The 27,312-nt window shown below is 38.6% G+C and overlaps 1 protein-coding gene across 1 annotated transcript; it reads left to right on the top strand.

Annotated features, from left to right (window-relative positions):
• Positions 1 to 243: 243 nt before the first annotated feature.
• Positions 244 to 20,841, top strand: LOC140168140 (proliferation-associated protein 2G4-like). Its single transcript, XM_072191453.1, has 10 exons — positions 244 to 355; positions 8,271 to 8,399; positions 10,144 to 10,249; positions 11,762 to 11,924; positions 13,113 to 13,255; positions 14,566 to 14,775; positions 15,623 to 15,717; positions 17,089 to 17,216; positions 17,623 to 17,676; positions 20,395 to 20,841. The coding sequence occupies exons 1-10, from the start codon at positions 265 to 267 to the stop codon at positions 20,467 to 20,469; spliced, it is 1,194 nt and encodes a 397-aa protein (XP_072047554.1). The 5' UTR covers positions 244 to 264; the 3' UTR covers positions 20,470 to 20,841.
• Positions 20,842 to 27,312: the final 6,471 nt, after the last annotated feature.

Genomic DNA, 27,312 nt, shown 5'->3' with positions numbered 1-27,312 from the left:
CACGATATCTTTGCTCAAATTAATAGACTATTAATCTTCAAGAAATATTTTGTACATAAACATTATGTAGCCAGAGGTTTCCAGTGATATGAAAATCTCAACTTTTTTGAGAAAAGTGGGGGATGATGCTTTGGCCCGTGCTTTGGCCGATGATCCCGAAATGCCCTTTTAATAAATAAAAAAGTATGAATCGGGCCTAACATATTTCGCGCCACGCAAATCATAATACCGCGCAATGCCTTGTGGGAACACGTGTGGTCAATCATGGCGGACAGCAGCTCAGAAGATGAGGCGACTACTATCGCCCAAGATATTGTCGTTACTAAGTATAAAATGGTGGGAGATATTGTAAATAGTAAGTATAATTATAAAGTAATAATGCTTAGGTTTATTATGGCAATATTTGGTTGATGTACACTGTCATGTTTTCTGGCGGTAGTTAAATGGACGTCGCGACATCGACAGCTGTTCGCTACAACACAGTATCTGTAGCGCACAAAGACATGCATTGCAATTTGCATGCGCATGGTTCGCAATGCTTTGCATGGCATGGCGACTGATGGTGCAATACACATACATGTGTATAGCATGAAGTTCATGAGTTGATGACAATGTAGTCCGAATAATCAGACCCAGAACAAAATATTAATTTCTGACATGATCCTGTACTGGGTCTGAACTAGCTCGAGATACTCTAGCTAAAATATATACCTGATCTCATGTACCAATACCTTGTGTATTGGTACATGATTCGGCGGGTATACTTCAGCAATAGCAAATAAGTGGTCGTTTTTTACTCTTTTCAAAACGTCACATGTACACCAAATACAGCCTCCGGAATGGTCTACTTTTAGCGTGCCTTAACTCCAAACAGTTTAGTCAAAGTTAAAATGCGATCCCCAACTAGTCACGATTATGCACTTTCAGTTTCCCATGCGCTTGAACGGGAATTGGATTGCGATTTTTTCGATGTCTAGTGAGCAAATTTTTTCATTATTTTGAGAAAATGATGTCAAATTTTCTATTCTATATTGTTTGGTAATAATGTCTTTTGCCAATAGTATGTTTAAAGTTGTAATTTTGTGTTTTTGATCGCAAAGATCGAATATTTTCGCTCCTCGATTCGAATTCTGAACCCTTCGCAAGGGTGCCGATTTCGCAGAACTTTGACGATAATTTTGCCTTTTGGACACTTAAATGCTTTCGATCCTTAATTTTGTTTCAACCGAGTCTTAAATTATCAAGCACAATACAGTTGGTACCACATTTATAATTATATACATTGATGAAATTTTAAAGATTTTTTTCCAAGTTTCTAACCGGCGCAAATCGTTAAGTGTGTATTTCCCATTGACATCCAAAATGGCGTAAGCCAGTCCTCAATATACATAGGTACGGCGTTTATAGGACTGGCAAGCGAGTCTATCCCCAACCCTTTGCTTACCTTGGACGAATTTGCAGTATTTTCCGCTAGCTCCGTGTTGAAAAATGTCCGGTACTTGCCCGGTACAAACATAGAAATGGCCACATTTGCTTCAGTCCTGGTATATTTCTTCCGTAATCCAATGGTTCCAACGTGGGCATCACAATGATAGTCTCCTACACAACCAGATTGTGTCGGCCTGACGCTCGTCGATCCTAAAAGTGAGGACAGCGTGAGCTCTTACCTGCGTAAAAGTCTGTTCGACAAAGGCAATAAGGATGATTGACAGCGCCGTTCATTGGGCGGAGCCATTATATTACGTCATGACAGCAGACAGGTTGCGCTGTTCTCTGACCTTGACTGTTAAATCACGTAGACATACCGTGACCTGGGTACACGATACAAAGCTGGGGGATGCGACGCGGCAGCCATTTTGACACGCTGTATCTACTCTTCAGAAAAATTACTTTTGGTGACGTTTTATATCAAACAATTTTCGATAACGGATTTCTACTAGGATTTCAATTTTTATTAATGAAGGTGCATGTAGTTTTGAGGAATAACACGGGATGTTTGAGTTTTATTTCAACTGGTGGTGTAGGAAGGTGAGTGAATTCGTGAATGAGGCCGGGATTGAGGTTTCGTTGTTTCAACGATCTGATAGTAGGATACTGAAACGTAGGCTAAAATGTCTAATGACGCCATGTTTACATGAAAACATTAGCTATTTGCGAGGTCAGTGTCGTTGAATTTGTTACCTAAATTCCTTTCAGGATATTCTGATTTCACTTATTTATGATGTGTACTGAAAATTCACCATATAAACTCAAAAGTGTGAATGCAAGCTGTTATTGCTGACAATAGAAACATTGTTGCAAAGTCATTAAAAACAGGTATGTATTACAGACGTACTTTGGCCGAAACGAGATACAGGCCAGTTAGGCAGTCTAGCTAAAATACAGGTTTACATTTACTATCTTACATTATCTTGCTGTATTTCAGCTAGAGCGCCAAACGACAAGCTTCCGGGTTTTTTTTTAGAACAATACTGTTACGTAAGATGAAGAAGAAACCTGCCTCGGAGCCCGCCTTGCTCGAGAAACACTAGCCACGAATGCCTCGAGCATTCGTGGCTAGTGTCCTTCGTATCTAAAATCGGGGAAAACATATTACGAAGACCACATAAATTATAATGACAATACAGCATGATAAACATACCCTGAAATAACCCCCTTCTATCTAACTTCACTTACCATTCTGTTACTATACGTGTTGGTGACATAATTCCCAGATAGTATGTCCCATTTTAAGTGTGCTCACATGAATATTTCGGCACAATTTGTGATAAAAATAGCTCCCTTCTTTTGCGGTGATCGCATGTTCAATGAGATATTCACGTGTATAGCAGGACCTAAACCAATTCGGCCACATAGAGTCAATTCGGCCCCATGCCAATTCGACCACAAACTAATTCGGCCACTGTATAAACCCATTTAATTTAGGTTTTTATGTGTGATGTCATGTTAATTAGAAGCTGTGCAATGAAGCTGTGCAATGAATATGAGCCCCCCGCTTCCGAACGGCCCGCCAAAAATCGCTTGACACCCCCCCACCCTGGCTTGAAAATTACTTTCCCCACTCGCCCACCAAAAATCGATTGCCTCCCCACCCCTTGGCTGGCCAAAATTGCCCCCTCTCCTTTTCGTGGCTGGCCAAAAATTTCTTGCCCCCGCCCTCCCATTTTGCCCTCCCCCAGGGCTCATAATTATTACACAGCCCTTAAATTAAAGAAACCATACTGAGTCATACATGTAGATTTTATTTTATGAAATTAATCCGGTTTAATATTTGGGGGTGTAGGTACACTCCGTAAAAGCCATATCGCGCAATCCTAGTCGCCAAAAATTTCCCTCTTTGTACTCTTTAACAGATCAATCAAAATTCTTCTTTGTTATTGTCAATTTATGATGTTACCAGGGTGCGGTCTAAAGTCACTCACATAGGGCGTGGTGTAAAGTCACTTACGGAGCACAGCCAATTAAATTGTTTATCTTTTGCTATGATGTACCGTCTACCAGATAAAGTCACTCACACAGGGCGTGGTGTAAGTCACTTACGAGCACAGCCAATTAAATTGTTTATCTTTTGCTATGATGTACCGTCTACCAGATAAAGTCACTCACACAGGGCGTGGTGTAAAGTCACTTACGGGACACAGCCAATCAAATTGTTTTTACAAACAAACAAGTCTATCCATGTACCTGTATGTGGTAAAGTTTAATAACAAAAATAAAAAACTATTCTGAAGAAAGAGAGGGGGGCTGGGATGAAAGACAGCGAAGGGAGAAGGACAGAAACAGTGGCGTGGCGTGGGTCATCACATGGGGGGGGCGACCATGATGGGGGTGGGGCACCGGATCTGATTGGGGGGCACAAGCCGTTTTTGGCAATTTTCCTGTGGGATTGTCTAAAATTTTCAGAGCAATTGGGGGCACGTGCCCCCCACGCCCCTATGACGCTACGCCACTGGACAGAAACAGCGAGGGAGAGAAGCACACTGGTAGCAGGCCTATTGGACATGAGTCGGGGTACAGGTCCAAGGCCGTGTTTTGGTCCGGACCTGTGAGTATGGGTACAGGCAGTAGCGTATCCAGCGTGGGGGGGGGGGGCGGGCAGACCCCCCACACGTCACCTAAAATGGGGACGGAGATGTGGAAATGGGGACGGAGATGTGGAAATGGGGACGAGAAGACTGTGAGAATAGAGAGAAGGAAGGGGGGTAAAAATAGGGACGATACTGACTGTCCCCCCCTCCTCAGATGCTGGTACAGGTACAGGTATACGGTACTGAAATTGGGACTCGAGTTCGGGTTCTAAAAAATCTGAGAACTGGAGGGAGGGATTTTGAAGGGAGAGAGAGAGATACAGAAATAGAGTGAGAGAGGGATGGAGAAAGAACTGAAAGAGGAGCAGTCGTGTGAAAGTCACCCAGGTTAAGTCAACTTTTATTTAAACCAAAAAAAAAAAAAAAATGACCAATTTTCTTCTGAACTTCAATCATCAGATCCCAACACTATACAAGTTTGCAGAAAGTACATGATCTGATTGTTATATTTTTTTTTTATAAATGTCACTTTTTATAACCAAAAGCCTTTTAGAGCGTTTTATTAAAAGGTGCCCCATGAATGCGTGCAAAAAAAATCGCTTGCCCCAACCCCCCCCCCCCCCACTTCAATCTCGGCTTGCTAAAATTTCTTGCCACCTCCCCGGCTCAGAATTATTGCACAGCCCTAAAGTAGTCTTTGTGTAATTTCAATTTGTAGTCTCAACGTTGGCGATATTTTTGCCAATAATGTAGTTTCTGTTGAGGAGCATTGTAGGCCTATTTAAAAGCTATATGAAATTAGCCCATTTCACGGTTAGGCGCCACTTTTAGTGAAAAAAACTCGAAATTTTCAAAATGGATTAAATTTAATTTAATAGGGGTTTTCTTTTCCAAATAAGACCAGATTTTCATAAAAATATCATTTCTCAGCTTAAATCTCGCTACTTCTTGAAGAAAATTATGATTTATTATCTCATGTTATGTAATTTTTTAACAAATTTGATCAATATTGAGAAGTGTATATTTATACTTTGACTGTCCAATACATATATCATAGATATTTAAAATAAACGAGTATGTCATAGGCTCCCTTCTGACCAAATTTGGGCAAATTTTGTTGTGTAATGACAAATTTATGGCCACTTTAATGTAATTTTGTGGTAAAAAAGGAAATTGACATGAAAAGGTTTATTCAACAATTTTAATAATCAATGAATAACTCTGATATTGCACAGCTTTGAAGGTCATAATATGGGTAATGTTCACAAATAATATCAGCCAGTTTGAAAACACAGGTCAAATTCAAGATTCTGATGTTTGTGCAATTTTGGATGTGACTGATGTCAATGTGAACGGAAACCACACACTGTAAAGCAGAGTATGTTTCAGAAAATAATGATTCAAAGAGTTTTCACACACTCAGTGAATTAAATGGGATATATTGAAACATATCAACCTGTGTTAGTGTTCATTTCTCAGGGGGCAATATCCCCCTCAGACACCCCCCCCCCCCCTGTGTAGAGGATAAAACATATCTCCAAGAGAAGTTGGTTCAAGGTGTCTGATGTGGATTTCCAGGGGGGTCAATTTAGGTCCCAAAATTTATTTTGTTCATTTTTGAAGGCCTGTAACTCAGTTGAACAATTTGCAATTGGCCCCTTCTTTTGTGTGTGAGTAGTAGGGGGTGCACTGTGCAGGCTAAAGATGACCAAAATTTGGACCCTAAAAATATTTTGGGTATTGGTGATACGACCCCCCTGAAGTGGGTTCAGCTTTGATTTTCAGATATGTTTAGACCATCATATCTTTAATATGGTATATCCTATGAACTTCTAAGTTGCATATTTGGATTCTACTCAAAAAGTTAGCCCAGAATACAAATTTCAGGGGTGTGGGATATACACTTTTGAAATTACGCCACCTTGAAAATCAAAGTAGACCTCGCGACGCGTTATTTTCGTGTGCCCCCCCTAAATTTCAAATTGCTGTAGCACGGAAACGAAAGGGAGTTACGACCTCAAATTTTCAGATTTTTCATTTCTCAATAGTATCTACCAGTACACAAAATAAGGAAAAAATCCATGAGTATGGGTTAACTTTCATGTTGAGTTGAACACGTTATGTCAGAAATCAATATTTTGTTCTGGGTCTGATCATTATTCGGACTAAGACACCCCCCTGCGCCACGGAAGAGCGGCGCGATGGCCGCTACGCGGCCATTTTTTACTGCTCTAGGTCCTCCAATCACGCCAAGCAATTCCAAATAGTTGACAGCCCTGTTTTCACTAGTAGACTTGCTTGCCAGTCCTATACACACCGTACCTACATATTAAGGACTGGCTTACACACTTAACGATTTGCGCCGGTTACTTAGAAACTTGAAAAAAATCTTACAAATTTTATCAATGTATTTAAAAGTGGTACCAACCTTATTGTGCTTGCTAATTTAAGACTCGGTTGAAACAAAATTAAAGGGGCATTTCGTGATCCACAGCCTCATCACCCCACTTTTCTCAAAAAAAAAGTTTAGATTTTTATATCACTGGAAACCTCTGGCTACATAATGTTTATGTACAAAATATTTCTTGCAGATAAATTTGTTTTGCAAAGATATTGTGAAAATTGAATTTCGTTCTGGTGCACCAGAACGAAATTACAACGCATTGTCTATGACTATGCCTGGAGCAGTGTAATACACATAATCATGCATAACTCATAAACATAAAATTGGAATCAACTGAAATTTTGGGAATAGGCTTTTTCGTGGATATGTACTGAAAAATGTCATAAAAAGAGGATGCTAGGATCACGAAATACTCCTTTAAGGATCAAATGCATTTTAGTGTCCAAAAGGCAAAATTATCGTCAAAGTTCTGCCGAAATCGGCACCCTTGCGAAGGGTTCAGAATTCGACTCGGGAACGAAAATATCCGATCTTTGCGATCAAAAACACAAAATTACAACTCTAACCCTAACCCTACCCGAGGTTTTTTGGCTATCGGAAGGGAAAGAAGGAACGAAAAGGAGAGAAGATGAAGAAGAAAGTCACTTGGCACCCCCGGATTCGAACCTCGGACCCCTCGCATGCCACGCAGAAGATCCCCAGCATGTAGCTACACAGGTGACGCTATCCGCCAACGATTCCCTGGGTATATATGACTTGGTCTGATTGCGCCATCAAGTCCCGTGGAGTCCGTGCACGCAGAGCGGTTTTAATAGTGAGCTTTAGTGAGTCCTAGTTCTGTTAGGGTTAATAAGGCATATAGGGAAAATATGCATGGTCACTAACCCTAACCCTACCCGAGGTTTTTTGGCTATCGGAAGGGAAAGAAGGAACGAAAAAGGAGAGAAGATGAAGAAGAAAGTCACTTAGCACCCCCGGTATTCGAATCTGGGACCCCTCGCATGTCACGCAGAAGATCCCCGTCATTTAGCTACACAGGTGACGTTGGTCCGCCAACGATTCCCTGGGTATATATGACTTGGTCTGATTTGCGTCATCAAGTCCCGTGGAATGCATGCACGCAGAGCGGTTTTAATAGTGAGCTTTAGTGAGTCCTAGTTCTGTTAGGGTTAAACATAATATTGGCAAAAGACATTATTACCATACGGGGCATAGCGCGAAAACCGTATGTCCGATTAAGCTCAAATTTGAAATTTGAGCTTTGCCAGCCAAAATCACCCTGTATACCAATTTTGAACAAATTTGAAGGGGGTGAGGTGTTTCCCATTGGGTGAATTGAGAAATAATGACCCAATGGGAAAATCCAGTGCTGCAGGACCGCGCACCGAGGAGCGTAATTTATCACGCACCTGATTTTACGATGTCAACATAGTCTAAAAATAGCCACAAGACATCAGCAACCCCGTCCTTACAAAGCTCCGATCGCTTCCGCTTCTGCTCCTTTTCTAATGGTAACAACACATGAACAATACCACAGGTATCGGCAAAATGTGAAAAATCTACCGCACGCATGATGGTCATTTTTCTCTTTCTTTTTATTAAGTATGTGCATGAACTGCAGTACTGCACTGTGGATAGCTTAAAGCTAATGTTTTGACACATGGAAATCTGACACGCTGGGCAATTGCATGATTTTTGATGTTTTTTCATTTTGTTACTGTAAAGTGTAACCATAATCCCCAGGTAAAAGCACTTTGGTGTGTAAATAATGAATTGTAAAAAATAATTGTCAATGTAATAACATACATGTATTTTTCTACCACTTTTTTCTTTTTCAGATGTTTTAAAAGAAATTATAAAGAAATCAGTGCCAGGAACAAAAGTACTGGAGCTTTGTGAGTTTGGAGATAATCTACTCGTAGAGAAAACTGCCAAAGTTTACAAGAAAGATAAAGAAATTAAGAAAGGTTGGTATAATATGTATGTTATGTTTACCATTTTTCACCCCAATGCGGCATTGACACAACAGCAGGAAAATATGTTTAAAATCCTTATCTATATATCGAGGGTTGAGAACCATAAAGCTGTAACTCATAAAGGAATCCTTTGTGAGTGACAGCTTTCTGGCACAATTTCCCTCCAAATGCCCAAATTTCCTGGGAAGGAGCTTCCTGGAGTACCCACTTTTCCCTGCTATAGTCAACGTGTTGATGCAGCTGTTTCGCTTGTGCATCTATGCGGCGTCTTTAAGATGTGCATGTGAATGCCAGCGCTTTGAGTTAGAGACTGACCGATCAGATTGGAGCTTCCGAATCGGACCGATTATTAGCTTATCGGTAGTGATCTGCATCAGCCGATTTTTCCTTCATCTGCCGATGTAATGCACCGATCACCCAATATCATGAAAGTAATTGTTGAAACTTAACAAGTATTCATTTATTGGTATATTTCATCGAATTAAACTAGTCAAATCAAGCAAAATTTAGCAAAAGAACAAGCTTTGTAGGCAATAAACCTATAATCATACCGTGATTCAGGCACGCAGCTGAGATAATCATGTAATTCCCCGCATCTTCATCATGTACGTACGCCGTACAGCCAACAGATGAACATGTACAATTGTAGTTCTTACTTCCGGGTCAAAAATGTGCGTGTCAGATTGGAGAGTGCTACGGGCCGTGTGCAAAACTCACACTGACTTGAACGTAAACACAATATTAAAATGGGGTGATCGAATGATTCGATGGACTGGGACATCAGGGGGAAAAGGTAAATTGAACTTATAATAATCATGGTCAAATTCAGTATTTTAAATGAATATGGGAGTGTTTTTTTACTATTATTATTATAGATGGTTTATTAAAACAATGCACTCGCAGCAAATAGCTGAATTACAACATCATTTACACATCAAAATATTAACACAAAAATATCACAACAATGGCAAGAGAAAATATATACAACAATTAAATGAGACTACAATATAAACAACAATGACAAATCAAACTGAAGCCGAAACTAAAACCAACCTCAGTACAAACAGCAGAGAGAACTGCAGAAACAACGCAGCACAGAGAATGCAAAATGGCCAAAACTATTTCAACTGTTCATTCCACTTTTTGACCATGTACGGGATAGCACTGTTGGCGTATCTCTGCGTGCGCACTTTCGGCAGCGTCATCATGTTGCTATTGCGGAGAGGAACCTTGACTACTTCGGATCTCAACTTACATCTTGACTACTTCGGATCTCAACTTTTTTGTGCTCAGAGCATACATAATTATGGTAATACTTTGCGTACAAGTACCCTTTCAACATACGGGTGAAATTTACTCATGGCGATGGCAGCCATTGTTTACAATTGGGGAACTGGTAATCGGTGATCGAATCGGCAGATCAAAGAGGTAATTGATCGGCCGATCGGTCAGTCTCTACTTTGAGTGGACGCTGCCGATGTAAGGTTGCGCCTGATAAAATGTGCGCTGACGTCACTGCCATTTGAATTTTAAAGCGAAAGTTATTAAAAAATGTTGTATTTTACTAGGGTCTTTTTTAATCTCTTTTTCAGAAATTTGGATGTAGAATCTGTTCCAAAATCCCTATTCAAAACTTTTTCATGTAAAAACCAAATTGGTAAGTCCCTCATTCTTTATGCATTAGAGATGCCTCATTGCTTGTACTAATTCATTATGACTGTTTTTGCTTTTGCAGGAATTGCCTTTCCAACATGCATTTCGGTAAACAATTGTGTATGTCACTTCTCACCGCTACGGAGCGAAAAGGAGGTAGAATTAAAAGATGGGGACCTAGTGAAAGTGTGAGTAAATTTCAAGTTTTCCTAAGAAAAATTTATTAGAATGGGAATAAACTTTTTATAAACTTGCTATGTTGCATCTGGAACCACCAGACTCGATCAGGCAACTGACTCGTTGGACTGGTCAGTGGTCACATAATAGACGGCTAGGTATTTTCTTGATGGCCAGCCCCATCTAACCGTCTTGTTCCAAACTGTTCAAACAAAATTGTGATTTAAAATTTTTTCCAGCTTTTTTTCATGGATTTGGAGAGTCCCTCTAGATCAAGGTATTATAGCCATGGATAGTGCACTTACACTGCACTGTCGCTCCCAGTTTGATCCATGATGTACCGGTACATTATGTGTGCCGCTTGAATAAATAATAGCCTACCATTATCAAGAGACCCAACTTCACATTTGGGATCGTAAGTACCACAGCTGAAAAGAAATTTCTTACCAACATGTGTCTCAAACTACTAATTGAATAATATGCTGTGTATTTACTGTATTATCAATCTATCATGCATGACTATTAGTATTTCTGTTCCCATTGCCTCACAATACGCAGAGTTTCTTGTATAAAAGCCTCTATTCAACACACAAAATAAGTTAATTTTATCAATAGACAAAACTCCAAAATAATTTAATTTATAAATTAAGGTCCACTGAATAATATTGGCGGATTGTTACAGTAATCTGGCTTCTCATGAGCCTTCAAACGATATAAATGATTACAGTTGTTGTCGGCTATTATAAATTAATGGGGAGAAAATTTCACATATTTTGTTATAACATATTCATGCGATTCCGGGTAAATGTATTATTAGTGGATTTCATAGTACTAGACCGTATCCGTATACCGAGCTATAACAATAGCTTTGATCTGTGCACTAATGAACAATACCTCCATGAAAACGCTGAAAGTCATGCTCGTATTTTGGGGGGCTTTAGCGCCAGCCATTCCGGGTCAAAGTAGAGGCGGCAAAAACGAAGGGCGGAGGAAGAAGAAGGCGGCAAAAACAGGGCGGCAAAAAGCGAAGGGGCTGACAAAAGCGAATTAGCAAAGAAAAAGGGCGCAAAAAAAATTGAAAAAGCATGAAAAAAAATTTAAAAGGTTGCTTTTAGGGCGCTAGCGGCTAAAATTTTTTTTTTTTTTTTTTTTTTTTTTTTGATCTTCACTTTTTCAAAACCACTAAAAAAAAATGGGTCAACCTTTTCGGGCTGTTAAGGAAGGCGGCAAAATTGTTTCTTCTTCAGCCCCCCGGAGTTGGGGCGGACACGGTAAGTAACTGAAAGTAATAATGAATAATGAAAAGAGGCTACATGTGATTTGAAAAATTGATGGACGCAAATCTAAAACTTTCATTCTCATGGCCTAAGGAAGAACAGAAATATGGTGAAGTCAAGTCACTTCAATATTGTGAATAATACTAGGTGACATTCCATATTAAGCACATGGTAGTATGTTGTTCTGCAGCCAAAGATATCTTTATTGTGCACTAAACAGTTACCCGTCACTTCCTCTTTATCCAGTGATATTGGTGCCCATGTAGATGGTTACATTGCCGTTTTAGCACACACATTTGTCATAGGTGCCTCTGTCGAGAATCCAGTTACAGGAAAGAAAGCAGATGCCGTTCTAGCAGCCAATGATTGCGCCGAAGCCGCTTTAAGACTGGTCAAACCAGGTGCTCAGGTAGGTTTATTTGTTTCAACCGTTGTTTCGGTGTGGAGATACACTTGTGTCCTGATGGGACCAAGTTAAAATAAAATGCTCAAGCCAGGCTAAAAAGCACAAGCATGTTGGCCTATACAGAAAGACATGTGAGGAATAGATTTGAAGATGAAGGCCAAAGAAAGATTACCTACCATCTTATCTCTTGCTGGTTTAGTGTGAAATGAGTTTAAGCTTGAATACCGTATTCATTCCAATAAGCGCCCAGGGCGCTTAACAAAGTCATTTTGGGTGGGCGCTTATTTTTTACCTAGTTTACCTAATTTTGTTGGGGTGTTGAATAGAGACAAATTTACGTATGTTTTAAAAGGGTCATCAGACGTTCTAGTAGCTTTTCTGATGTAGAAAATGTATTGCAAGTTTACACCGGCCTTGTAGTCCTCCAGCTATTTCACCGTATCAACGTCTATTTGTCACTTCAACATTGATGGTACCCTTTAGCAAATTGGAAATTTCCTGGGTGGGCGCTTATTAGGGCACGGGCGCTTATTGGAACGAATACGGTACATATGATCAATCTCATAGCACACTATCTTGGTGTGTGAAAATTGCAAAAAATTTGCATTGATTTTACGTAGGATTTAGACGAAGTGGAGCGCTTTACTGACTCCGACAACCTCGCAGATATTGAGGAATGAGTTAAAGGCCAATATTGGAATGTCATCTTTCCCTGGGTAAGATCTGACACCAGGCCAGCCCATGGCCAGAGGGTAACATGAGTAGGTTTGTTTCACCTTGAAGGCAAGGATAGTCTTGCAAATATGGGCCAACTTTCCCCTAGGCCATCTAATATGCCATGAATTCGTTGGACTACAACTGGTATCTACTGGTCAGTTTATACTACTATTTTCACATCTGTTATTTTTATATGGGCCTTTAAGGACATATTTAATTGGAAATGGCTGAAAGAAAAGGATAGAAATGTCAGTGGCATATCTGCATTGGGAAAAAGATTGTCTTGTGGACTTTTGATCGGCACTTGGTGTGATACCATGTACCCGAACTGTAACTTAAATGCCACATGCAGTGGTTTATACTAAAAGGTCTTAGGGGGGACCTTGTGAATGTGAACCCCTTATTTTGGGTATAGAAGCACCAACATATATTAATGAACATTGTGTGTGTATTTTTCTTTTTATTCCTTGACAGAACTACGATGTGACTGACGCATTCCAGAAGATTGCGGAGGACTACAAAAGTAAGCCAGTAGTAGGGATGCTATCGCATCAGCTGAAGAGGAACCTAATAAATGGCGAGAAATCCATTATTCAAAACCCAACAGAAGAACAAAGGTAGGGAATAAAGGCATAATGCAAATTTGTTGGTTTTATATATGTGACATGATCAAGGGGAATGAGTCACATCTCAGCCCTGGTCGAAAATGAGTTTTACACATGTTCCTAAAGAGGACATTTCGGCCCTGATTTGGTAAAATGATCTAACTTGAAATTAAAATCGCTGTTTCGAGAAAAAGAGCGTTAAAGTTTGAACACTTGACGTTTTATTTTTGAATAAAATAAATTATTAAACAGATCTAATGTCTTAGAAAATATAATAATCTCATTATTTGGTGGCATGGTGGTGATTTTAGGAGGTCGACAATGGAAAGAGTGCCCTCACATTACCCATGATATGGATTTATCTCAAAATGGCCACCTTTCAAGTTAGATCGTTTTACCAAATCAGGGCCGATTTAGAGCTTTCAGAAACTGAAAACATACGACATTTCTTTGTGAAATTACGTCAATTTATCAATCGCTGAAAACAATCTAAAACAAAAGAATTTTAACACTTTTCTTATCTCAAAATCAATATTAGCGACATCCGACTCATTTCCCTTGATCGTGTCACATAGTCTGTTTAGCTTATAATTGGTGAAAATGACAGTTGGAAAATGAACGCAGTTGTGCTAGTTGAACAATACGTTAAATGTGAATTTACATAAGTGTAAGTCGGGATTTTCTCAATTGTTAGCCGAACTAACGTACAATCAACGGGGAAAAAAGTCGTAGTTTGCGAGGTTCAAAATTGATTCTCCAAGAATGTACTGTACTGTACAAGTGGAATTCTATGCGTCATGCCAATTGTGAACAGTTTCAATTGGTTTTCCGTTTGCGATTGTAAGCTACCTTACATTGAACTATACACAGTTAAAAGGAATATATTCATGTGATGTTATTTTCGCGGTAGCGGCTTGGAACACGAAAAGCGCAAAAATAAATTAACGTGAAAATGACCACATTTTACAGTAATAGAAATGGCATCTTTGATTTATACATGTTTCAACAACTCGTCCTATACTTTTGCACGGGAGCCAACCATTGTTAATCTGTGATGAATACACACTTTCACAGTAGCGTATACATGAACGTTAATGGATTGGAAGCGTGTTAGCATGTAACATTTATCTTGCCTGGAACTTTCATTATTCTGTAGTTATATTGTTGATATCAACAGAAAAATCATCGCTCTTCTTATAATGTTGAGTGGGAATGACTAGACTGGACATTCCTCATGAAATAATCCTGTGACTTTGACGATCTTTAGGTTGTTTTCGCTTCAGAACACACAATTAAAATGACCATATATTTTTGTGTTGCAGGAAAGATCACAAGAGATGTGACTTTGATGTTCATGAGGTGTACGCTGTTGACGTACTGATCAGCACAGGGGAGGGCAAAGCAAGGGAGATGGACGCCCGGACATCTGTGTACAAGAAAACCGACCTGAATTACAACTTGAAGATAAAACACTCTCGGGTATTTTATACCAAAGTACTGGAGAGTTATCCTATCATGCCATTTACAATAAGGTGAGTTATAGGGCTATTCCAGTTGTAAACCGTACACCTGCTGCGGAAGACATGACCTTAATCTTAAACACAGGGAGTGTGAATTTAAAATGGGGTTACCTGAATGGGTAACTCAATTTGTGAGAGATTCAGTGTATGTCTTCCATAGAGGATGTATGGATTTAAACTGGAATAGTCCTTTAGCTGTGCTCATATGATGTGAGACAGGAGGACAGACATAGGCTTAGACAGCCAGGTGATTGCGAACTTGGATGACCTGAAAAAAGCTTAAGCCGCCCATGACCAATCCAATAAAAATCTTTGAGGTAAATTTATAGAAGAATTTCCCTTCAAAAACTTGGAATTTGTGTAAAATCACCTAGTTACAGCCTCTAAATGTCTGCATTTTCTGATTTGTTGGTCATAATTTGCCACATGGTGACACGCTCACTGCCAGCTTAAATCCAAAGTCAGAACAGCCAGCAGGTCTGTGGAGACAGTTTTTGGATCCTGGCTAGGCTGGCTTGGGGACAGACAGAAAGAGTGAGAGAAGCCTAAATCATGTCTGTTAAAAAGTATGAATTTCATTTTTTTTCTTTTGAGAAATGTATATGATATTCACATGTAGGTTTAAATAAATCCTTTCTTTCCAAAGCTGTTGCAAAATTTAAGTTTGAGAATTTAATACACCTTTCGGAATAGAGCTGTCAATAGTCATTACAATAGGTGAATTTCTTGTATGCTTACACACAAGGATAGACTGTATTTTGGAATAGGATTATGTAGCAATGTTTTTAGGATTGTTGTGACCACTATTCAATCCCATGTTTTTGAAGTAAATTATGATTTTTGTGTTTGATGTTTGCAGGTCATTTGAAGATGAAACCAAGACCAAAATGGGAGTGGTAGAATGCGTCAAACATGGATTGGTAGAACCCTACCCTGTACTCTATGACAAGGAAGGTAAGCAAGAAGCTGACCAGTTGATAAAAAGCTCAATTCAAGCCCTGATGGGTGGTATTATGTATATAGTTCAACCTATGCATGTCAAGAATCGTAGCATTGTGGATTCTTAAACACTTGAGAACGTTCCTGCAATCTTATTGGTTCTTACCCAGCTTTACCCGTGTGATATCGTGTCATATTACACGGATAGGGGGACAGCGCGTGTGCGTCGCCGCGATACGCATCCTCGCTATTTGGACCAATCGGAGGCGCACAGCAACAACGGGACTGATCGATTTTAAGCCCTAGGTAATTCCTTGCAAAATGTAGGATTTAATTTGATTAAAATTTGTATGATATTTTTATTTGAATTGAAGTGTTTGAGAATGAGAATAAAGGTATTGTTTTTAGCCGCTGGAGTGCATCTATCCTCTCATATAACATGGGCGACATCATTATTTTAAGTAAAACAACGCGGCGAAGCCGAGTTGTTTTACGCCAAAAACACTGCTCAAATACACTGCTCAAAACAAGTATCATTACAGTTGAAAAAGTCGTCATGATTTGAAAAACCAAAAGAATATTGAGCAAATTAATAAACTTGCTGAATGCAGCCTTTTATACTGCGAATTTTGACACATCATTTGTTGCTCTGCGATCTTGTTGAAAAAAGTTACATGCATTTCAATGGTAAAGGGTCGGATTTCAAAAGTTTCAGAAGTCTCTATACAAAGTATTCTGCATAGATCACTAGATGAGTATCCAGTGCGGTATATGCTTTAATGGTGCATGCCATTTTCATTCAAATTTAAACCAGTATGTGTGTTGCATGGTTGATAAATCAATGAAAAACCCCAATAGAGAACCTATGGGACATACTTTTTTTGAGGAGTGTACAATGGCATGCACACAGTTGGACACAGCACCTATGCTATAGTCTATATATCTACCTTGGGTCACCGACAATAGCTTTGAAGTTCAGCCTGTGCTGTGTTGGCTTAGCGTGCTTTCTTGCATGTACATATGCGGCACGTTGATCATGCGAGTAAAAGTATGTACTCATACCAAGTAACGCTAAGCTATGCAGAACGCGCTGAACTTCAAAGCTACTGCCGGTGACTCAAAGTAGATGTAAAGACTATTAGTTTGCTTTGCATTATATGTGACTGGTGCATGCTAATGTGAATTTAATGCGAGTATAACTTGGGGCTTAACTGATGCATGCACTAACAAAAAAAATTAAAATTTTCGCTTCTTATAGGTTTAACAAAAATAAGAGGGCCTGTGTAGTGCACAAAAGCCCTGTCTAATTTGAAATATATATGAGTCTTATTAAGAGATACATATCTAGTTAGGATTTTCATTTTTTATCTGTTTTCTTTTTTGTAGGTGAATTTGTAGCCCAATTCAAGTACACAGTGCTGCTTATGCCCAATGGGCCAACAAGGATTACACAGGGACCATTTGATCCAAATATGTTCAAGTCTGAATACTCTGTACAGGATAAAGAGTTGAAGGTAAGAGAAAAGAAGATCATGAAAAATTCTACAATACTTTCACCATGGATGTTATAAAATTATGCAATACCTTTCACCAGTATAGGTTTTACAAAAAAAAGTGCATTATAACAAGGTATGAAAACTTACATGCAAAGACCCACTATTTTGGCCTGATACCAGTCAACAATTGTGCAACACAAGGTAAAAAGGCTGGGGTGCTGGAAGATTATGCAGGTCACATCACCCAATCAATATCAGCTTCTTTTTCATCAATTTTGCAGCATAAACATCCTAAATTATTTGAATTACAATTTTTTTAGCATGCTATCAGCAAAGACAGTTCATGAATATTACATTTTTGTTGTACAATAATAGATGGACAGATATGCAGAAACTGAATAGTTTCTTATTTCATCCCTTTCAGGCTATTCTACAAGCATCCACCAGCAAGAAAGCAGCCAAAAAGAAGAAAAAGAAGGTAAGAAAAGTTTAAATTATAAAGGGATTATTTTTATGATTGATCTAAAATTATGCTCCTTGACAATAAGAAACTGAATTTCCTCAAAGGCTATTATTGTATTGATTTAAGTATTAGAAAAAAAAATGACCTGCCCGGTAGGATTGCATTGTGTAGTACAATATCCCACTATCAGATTCCTGCTATTCCTAGAGGAATACTGCTTCCCAGCTACTTTGTGGCTACTCTTGAGTACCAGTGCAATCACGTACGTGTATACTCTTAAAGTTCCAATGAAGTAGCTGGGCAGCAGTGTACCTCAGGGGCAGCTGCAAGTGGAATCTGATAGTGTAGTTTTTAAAGGATTAATAAAGTTAAAATTTTCAATCAAAAATCCCAAGTGAAAGATGATGTACTTTTCTAAAAAAAAAAAAAAGGTGGTCAAACCATGCTGCCACGCATGGGATTGAACCTGAAGATGATGTTGGATTTTTGCGTGTTCATGGATACAATATTTAAATCTGGATGCAAGGATTTAATCCTTTAGGAGAAAATTAGAAGGAATCACAGAAAATACAAAAATTGAGCATGATCGATAAAATATTGAGCAAGAGGCATCACATTTATAGTAGGTGGGGGCAACAACAGCCAAGATGATGTATTTACACAGCCGTGGCGTTAGTCACGGCTGTGTCTTTTTCTTACAGGTTCTTCTTCTTTCTTCTTTCTTTCTTCTTTCTGTCAACCATTACATTTGCTCTAGCACTCACATGCTTACATCGATTTTGACCTAACTTGGTCACAATGATCATTGACCGTGCCCCTACATGTCACATGAAACTTGTGGGGTTAAACGTCACGCAGGGGTCATAGGGGTCAAAAACGTGATTTCAACTCAAAATGCATCTTCTCCTACAAATTACGTAGGACAGTGACGCCACTTGCACACATCCATTGTTATTATCCAGTGTCTATATGGTGTACACAGATTTGGGGTCAAAGGTCATTAAAGGGTCACTTCCGGTATAAAACGAAAAACCTTCAAAGATTTTTATTAGCTAAGTAAAACATAACACAGTAACGGTATGTGCACACGTGAGCTGCAGTGGCCCAATGTATATGTGGTATTTTTTTATTTGGGGTCAAAGCTCATTAAGGGTCACTTCCGTATAAAACAAAATACCTTTAAAATGCATCTTCTTCCACAGATTCTGTAGGACAGTGACGCCACTTGCACACATGCATTGTCATTACCCAGTGTCTATGGGGTGTACACAGATTTGGGGTCAAAGGTCATTAAGGGGTCACTTCCGGTATAAAATGAAAAACCTTCAAAAATGTTTATTTGCTAAGAAAAACATAGGACAGTAACCGTATGTTCACACATGAATTGTGGTTACCCAGTTTATATGTAGTATTATTTTATTTGGGGTCAAAGGTCATTAAGGATCACTTCCGGTATAAAACGAAATAACTTTAAAATGCTTCTTCTTCCACAAATTACGTAGGACAGTGACGCCACTTGCACACATGCATTGTTATAACACGGTGTCTATATGGTGTACACACATTTGGGGTCAAAGGTCAGTAAGGGGTCACTTCCGGTATAAAACGATATCATTAAAGGGTCACTTCCGGTATAAAACGAAAAACCTTCAAAGATTTTTATTAGCTAAGTAAAACATAACACAGTAACGGTATGTTCACATATGATCTGCAGTCACCCAATGTATATGTGGTATTTTTTATTTGGGGTCAAAGCTCATTAAGGGGTCACTTCGGTATAAAACAAAATACCTTTAAAATGCATCTTCTTCCACAGATTCTGTAGGACAGTGACGCCACTTGCACACATGCATTGTCATTACCCAGTGTCTATGGGGTGTACACAGATTTGGGGTCAAAGGTCATTAAGGGGTCACTTCGGTATAAAATGAAAAACCTTCAAAAATGTTTATTTGCTAAGAAAAACATAGGACAGTAACCGTATGTTCACACATGAATTGTGGTTACCCAGTTTATATGTAGTATTATTTTATTTGGGGTCAAAGGTCATTAAGGATCACTTCCGGTATAAAACGAAATAACTTTAAAATGCTTCTTCTTCCACAAATTACGTGGGACAGTAGCGCCACTTGCACACATGCATTGTTATAACACAGTGTCTATATGGTGTACACACATTTGGGGTCAAAGGTCAGTAAGGGGTCACTTCCGGTATAAAACGATATACCTTCAAAATGCCCTTCTGCCACAAAAAGCATAGCAAAGTGATGCCACATGGACACGTGCATTGACATTAGCAAATGTCTATGGGGTTTTCATATATTTTGGGGTCAAAGGTGATTAAAGGGTCATAACACGGCTGTGTTCGTGGTCTTAGACCACAGCTAGGTCTAGTTACACTTTCGTTCTACCGAGGAGAACGCTGAAGACCAAAACCCATAATTCTGATTGGTTGTTGTAACCTGCATATGTGTTTCTGTCCTTGATCATGATGTTTTTACAGCAATTGCATAATAAAAGAAGCAGTATCCATGCTGCTAAAAGAAGCAGAGCGTGAAATTCTATAAAGCCTAGCAATCTCACTTTTGCAGGTTAATACCTTCTGGTAATTTTGTGTATGCATGTCATGTCATGATGGTATTCGGCACCATCAATAACTTGATAATTCGCCTCAGCTCTACAAAGAACAACCTCCTTAGTAAATAAACTGTGATCTTTATTTTTGTCTTACAGGCAGCAAGTAAAGCCGCAGAGGCAGCGGAAGATGCAGCGCCACCAGTCCTGGTCGCGGCTGACGATAAAAAATAATGTTAGACAAAAACCCAGTTGCCTTCAAGATCGACAAGAGGAGTGGAAGAAATTTGACATCAAATTTTGCTTTTTTATTATTTGATTTCATAAATTGAGAGGGTGCGTTAAGCTTTAAGCTCCCCAAATATTTTGAATTGCTTATACTTGTAACATACCAGCAAACAAAAACGTAAAGAGTTTTTTCCCAAAAATGTTTTGATAACATTAAATGTCGGATTATATTAAGGTCATGAAAATGTTTTGACGGAAAAAACATAACGATGGTGAAAAACATTTTTTTGCAAACATTTTTGTTAAATGTTTTGTCACCACTTAAATAACATGTTATATTGTTAAGCAGCTAGTCCAGATGAAATACATACGGCCATGTGGGAGTCTGGGAGACATGACCTTGATCTTCCACACAGGAAGTGTAAATTTCAAATGGGGTTACCTGAATTTGAAATCTACATTCTTTGTGTGGGAAATGTAGGTTGTGTCTTCCATAGGGGTGTAGGAATTTCAATTGGAATAGCCCAATCTATATGTAGGCCTTTGGTACAAATTGGAAATCACTGCGCCAAAAATTAGTTAACTTTCATATTTTCTTAAATGCAAGATATATAATAGTTTGCTTGATTTACCAGGCTTTAACTCTCGAAACTCGGAAAGTTAAGAGCTGGTTTGGAGCATAAAATCATACACAAAAAATGATAATGAAAAACAGCATCTTACATTTATGGAAAGCAATTATGTTAAAAAACTAGCCTAAATTGGATTAGATATGTGTAACATGTCAGTCATCAAGTTCACAGGGTTCCTGGGTGTGACACTTCAAAGACTTTTTTTAATAAATATATTTTGTTTCAGGTTGCTCTGTAGTACAAGAGTATGGGAGCTTTCTGATAAACATTTGTATTCTTCTTGTGAATTGATGACAAATTTAATGTAGATGGTCATTGGTTATTATTAGTATTATTGCTCAATAAAGCAATAGCATTGCAACATAATATTTTGGATATTGCCATTGAAAAAAGACAGGATTCATTCAAAACAAGTACTTTGTCTTTTTAGAGGTATTTTAAGTTGTGTTGACGAAATGTGTCATCTCTGATTTGCATAACAAGTGAATGTCATGAAATCCATCAGATTTCAATTTGAAGTTTTACCCAACATTTCTTCTCTCAGTGTAAACTTTTGCCCCACTTCTACAAAGGAAAACATGTATACAGGGTGTCCCAAATTGATCATAAAATGAAATATCCACCCATGCATGCATGTGACCGTTTCTGTGGTATTTTTGAATGTTTTTTTGACCAACATAATCAAGATAGCATTATGCTTTCTCAAACTTGTACTACAAAATGATCTGTCTTTGCTATCAATTTTATTGCAGAAATTAGATGTTGAACTACAGTGTTGAGCATACTGTGATGCCATTGAAAAAGTCGCCGCATGTAGCTTTACTTATTATTGCAAGACACTCTGGTATCGCTGTATTTTGATTAAAATTAAAAAGAACTTTGTTATGTTTAGTTATTCCATATTTTATTGGGATATTTCAGTTGAAATACATACACCCTCCCATTGAAGACGTAGCCTTAATCTCCCACATGGTGTAGACTTCAAATGGAGTTGCCCCATTCGGGTAACCCCATTTGAAATTCACATTCCCTGTGTAGAAGATGACAGTCATGTCCTCCATAAGGGGTGTATGGATTTCAACTGTAATAGCCCCATTTTTCGATGCTCTAAGGTCATATAAATGGAGCCACTACTAAGTAGTTTAACCCCATGAGAACTACCTGCCGTTATCAATTGGACCAATGAGCAACATTGTTACAATAATAACCACACAAAGAAATTGGGGGTGAATTATTTGCAAAGCAAATTTTGATTGGTGATTAAAGTGAAGATATCATGTAATTGACCAATCAGAGGCAATGTTAGACCGGCAGGTAGTACTTAGGGGGTTAAAGAGTAACATGTCTATTTATGAAATAGATGTAAACAAAAACAGCAATGGGTATAGGTATAAAAGAATAATTAATATGTTTGTATCATCTTTGCATAATGTATATTTTCCCTTTATTTTATGGTATGCTCACACATTGCAAGCACTGGTTATCTTCATATCAGTGACATGATCTTTACTAAATGAGTGCGTGTGATTGGGCTGTTTCAGTTGAAATCTATGCACCACCATCTTCCACACAAGGAGTGTGCATTTTAAATGTGGTTACCTGAATGGGTGACTCCATTTGAAATCTGCACCACCTGTGTGGAGATTAAGGTCATGTCTTATATAGGGGATGTATGGATCTCAACTGAAAAAGCCCATTAGTAGCTTCATTCTCATCCTATCAACAAACATTTTGGTACCTGTATTCTCATTAATCATGAAGTACTGAAAAATATTTTGTTTGTATTTTATATAAGCTTAAATTTGCTCAAAAATCATTTCGTATTCGCCGATCGCATGGTCATCTCAAAACGAGGTTCTACCCACAAAGTGTGTGTTGCGTGCACGTACGTTTGCCAAATGTGTGCTTTAATTGCCGCGTACGCTTCGCAAAGCCTTCTGGGGCATTGCTAGAAAAGCGTGAGAAACAAAAATGCACTCTTTGCACATGCATTTATAGTGAGTACATCGTTTTGGTTGCAAGATTGTGGATCCGTACAAAGGGCGAATTGTTCACAGAATATACTATGATAAGACAATCAGATGGGATTGAAAAATAAGCACGGAACTCTGCGGATGGAGGATTCACAGTTAATGTGAAAAAAATCATAGCATTCCTCTAGTTATTTTGTCAAGCAAACTCTAGCGACAAAGTTGTAGAGAGCATGTCATAATAATTTACATAACTTGTGCTGGCACTTTGCCTGCATTTAAATGTAGACGAATGTGACTGGACGCGGCGAATCAGCCGTAAAGTCGGCCCAGGTCAATTTTGTTTTATTTCGTGTTTAGAAAATATATACCATAAGCTTTAAAATGGTATATCATTTGACTTCAAACGATATCCAAAAGCGGGGTTATGATTAGTTGAACTCTGTTCCTTCGACAAAATTGTATTTGTTACCAGTTCTACATGTGTCTCTTTTTCTACATTTCTGGTAATAAATATCCAACAGTCATAATTGGCGGTCATTTCAAATCATCCCCAAGTCAACGAGGTTCAGAAATATCCTCTCATTGTTCATTGTTGATTATACATACCTAGACAAAATACAATGCTTTGTTATCTACCACTTGAACAGGATTTAGCCAAAGCAAACAAAGACAAGAACTATTCTATAGAAATAGGTAGAAGCTTATTATCCTCTTCAGCAGTAGTATTATTGATTGATTTAAACAGCGTTTGATAAGATACTTGTCGCAACGAATTGATACACCTATGAATACGACCTCCACATACATTTTACACTTTAACTCAGAATACTATTTGCCGAGTTTACGGCTGATTCGCCTCTTCCACTCACAAATAACAAAATATCTTTATTGGTAAAGCTGGGAGAATATGAAATTTGTGATAATTTCTGTTTCTCACTCATGTGACTTGACAAAAACATTTACCTCAAAGCGACTGAGGGCACAATAAAAACATCAATAGATTATTAAACTAAGCTTGTTTTTGTGTTTATTTGTGTTGTAACTTGTGACAAAATAATTTGAATAAAAAAATGTGTATTCTGTCATGGTTCTGTGAAGAGAAAATAGAGTGGCCCAAACATTTCTCAAAATCAGACATTGATCTGTTGGGCTGCGATCACATAGTATACGGTATTCACTATACGATATATGCTCATTCAATCAGGCTGAGTTCACATAGTATACTCCTATGAACTCGGCCTTATCGAATGAGTGTATAGCGAATACAGTATACATCTATGTGATTGCAGCCTTAAGGGGGTACTACACCCCTGGCCAATTTTGTGCATATTTTTGCATTTTTTCTCAAAAATTATAGCGGATTGGTGACAAGATATGTATATTATAGGGGCAAGGACTACAACTACTGTACTGAAAATTCAGCAACTCAAGACAAGTAGTTATTGATTTATTGATCAAATATTGGTTTTCCCTCATTTTTGACTGAAACTCCACAACTGTTGTCTGCGTTGAAATAACATTTCCAGTGCAGTAGTTGTAGTCCTTGCCCCTATAATATACATATCTTACTTGTCACCAATGCACTATAATTTCTGAGAAAAATGCAAAAATAGGCACAAAATTGGGCAGGGGTGTAGTACCCCCTTAAGAAACGATTAAGTCCATTTCCAAGCTTCTAGCAATTTCCACGTGATTGTGATGAAGTATTGTACTGTGAATCTTTCTGAATTTATAGAATGCTCTGACACAGTGGATCATACTTTTGATAACATCTTCGTACAAAAAGAACAGTGCAGCATTCATATTCATCAAGATATTTTTTAGAATTGAGTACATGAAAATACAATTTTAGATATCAACGAAAAAAACCCAACCCTGTTCTACAGATAGTACAGGCCCAACCAATCCAAAATTTGCATTTTGCAGAATTAAAAAAAAAATGTTTTGCTAAAATGTAAAATCAGCAGTTTTGGGGCCCAAATTGATGAATGAAGTCTTGGGTGAGATAGAACCAGGGCTGTCAACTTTTTGGAATTGCTTGGCGTGAGACAGCCGTACCGGGATTTATCGACTACAATGTTCATTTTGACCCATGATCAGTGGCGTAGCCAGGATTTTGGAACCGAGGGGGCACAACTTGTAAATGTACCGACGGAAGTTGTGATTTGTTGACCCAAAATTTTTTAGCATGGTTTGAAAAAGTGAAGAGCAAAAAAAAAAAAAAAAAGGATAATAGGCGCTACTAACATAAAAACACATACTTTTTATGTGCAATTGTCAATTTTTCATCATTTTCGTTACAATTCTCCTAATTTTTCTGTCCCCTGGATGGAAAATAGTATATTGTTAACCCAATTTTTTCAACAACGCCTTCCGCCTACCGACGGCCTTACATGAACCGACGCCCATGACGAGCGGGGGGGCACCGGCCCCCCCCCCCCACTGGCTACGCCACTGCCCATGATTACTTGAGCCATGGCGCTCAAGAATCTGAAAAGCTGGGGGGGTATTTACAGCAAATTATTTTGACGATGCGTGAGTATTTACTCATTTTCCAGCATTTTGCGTGAGATTTACTACATAGGTGAGATTATACTACCTTGGCGTGAGAAAGTGACCCAATGTGTGAGAGTTGACAGCCCTGTAGAACCCATTGGTATAAAGTCATCTTAGGTTTATGGTAGATAGCATCCATAGCAATGTTAGGTTGATCTTGCACTCTATGACTCCATCTTAGGTTAAAAAACATCCATATTCCCAAAAATCTCTAATTTACGTCTGTAGATCAGAAACCATGCATAGAAAAAAAGCTATGTTAGAAATGTCCCTAGGGGTCAAATTTCATACAACAGGGTTCAAATTTCAAAATTGCTCAGATTTTTTTTAAATCACACCAAAGTATTCCACTGGTCATAATGTTCAGAAAAAGTATAGTTTGACCTATCTGTGGCACACTCCTATCTGTGGCACACTGTTCTTGGGGGGGGGGGGGGGTTTAGATGACATTAACATTCTTGATTTGGCTCAAGATTTCAGTGTTCGCATGTACTGAATCGACCAATCGATACCCCTTAGGCTGTGCTCCTTTGAAGTTGTGAAAGTCAAAATGTTTGCGCGCTTCGTGCTCATTTTAACATAAATCGTCATTTGAAAGACTTGTTTTAAGACTGAAATTCAACTTGATTATAGGAACCAAATTAATGGTATGTATGCAAATTTTTGCACACAATTGTTTTAGGAACTTGCCCCTTGGTGCCACAACCTCCAGAGCTCTCCAGCTATTTCACTAACGACAAGACTTCAAAAGTAAAGACAATGGAGAAGATGTCAACATTTCTTTGAACATGATAAGTTCATTGAAATGTAAAAATAAATTTAATCTGAATTAAAATACCATTTGTATGGTAAGTTATTGGGTTTATGGCTTTCAATGCCAAAATTGATTTGCTCTGCACCATGCACACCCTTGATCGGGGGAACCCGAGCCTGTTTCCCACCAAACCCTGATCATGGGCCAAAATAGTTTAAAATACCAAATAACTTAACATGTACAGCCTCTCTAACGAAAACCAGTAGGCATTACCGCATTAGGGGCTGTGCAATAATTATGAGCCGGGAGGTAGAATTTTCAAACCGGGTTTCAAACGGCCTGCCAAAAACTGTCCCCCCCCCTCTCGGCCTGCCAAAAAATACTTTCCCCCCTTGCACATGCCAAATTATTTGGATCCCAATTTGTATAAAACCCTAAATAGTTTAGATATATATATTGTGAGCTCACCGAGCAGGAAAATTTGCATATATAAGTGTTTCTGTTCTGTTACTGCATCAAATTTGCATATATAAGTGTTTCTGTTCTGCTCCCCCTCCCTGTGGGATGGTGGCTGCCCCAATATTAAAGATTTTAGGCATTTTTTTTGCACTTATTCCTCTTTAAAATTGGCCTTGCCCCCCCCCTTTGCCCACCCTCTGAAATGTGCTTGCCTTGTCATTTTACCCTGGACTTTTCCAATCAAATGATCCCCCTCAGGGCCGTCACTTTTTAGATTTCTGAGCGCCGTCCTGGCTAAAAAAAATTTGGGTCAACAAATTACAAAAAATTTCCGTCGGTAAACCATACTGTACACCCCCCGAATCATATTGGTCTAGCGACGCCCCTGCCATTGCGGATCCCCCTACTAACTTTAAAAGGACTGATTTTTTTACCCCCCCCCTCCCCCTTCCTCCCTTTGTAGGAACCATTTTCT

The sequence above is a fragment of the Amphiura filiformis genome, chromosome 13, assembly GCF_039555335.1.
Source record: "Amphiura filiformis chromosome 13, Afil_fr2py, whole genome shotgun sequence".
NCBI lineage: Eukaryota > Metazoa > Echinodermata > Ophiuroidea > Amphilepidida > Amphiuridae > Amphiura > Amphiura filiformis.
The sequence above is the reverse complement of the archived record's forward strand: the minus strand, read 5'-3'. Positions and strand labels throughout refer to the sequence as shown.

Excerpts from the sequence above, each read along its gene's own strand:
- LOC140168140 (XM_072191453.1), top strand. The coding sequence starts at position 265 with ATGGCGGACAGCAGCTCAGAAGATGAGGCGACTACTATCGCCCAAGAT. Across the intron at positions 356-8,270 it reads GGTGGGAGATATTGTAAATA|ATGTTTTAAAAGAAATTATA; the intron begins GTAAGTATAATT and ends TTTCTTTTTCAG. Across the intron at positions 8,400-10,143 it reads AGATAAAGAAATTAAGAAAG|GAATTGCCTTTCCAACATGC; the intron begins GTTGGTATAATA and ends TTGCTTTTGCAG.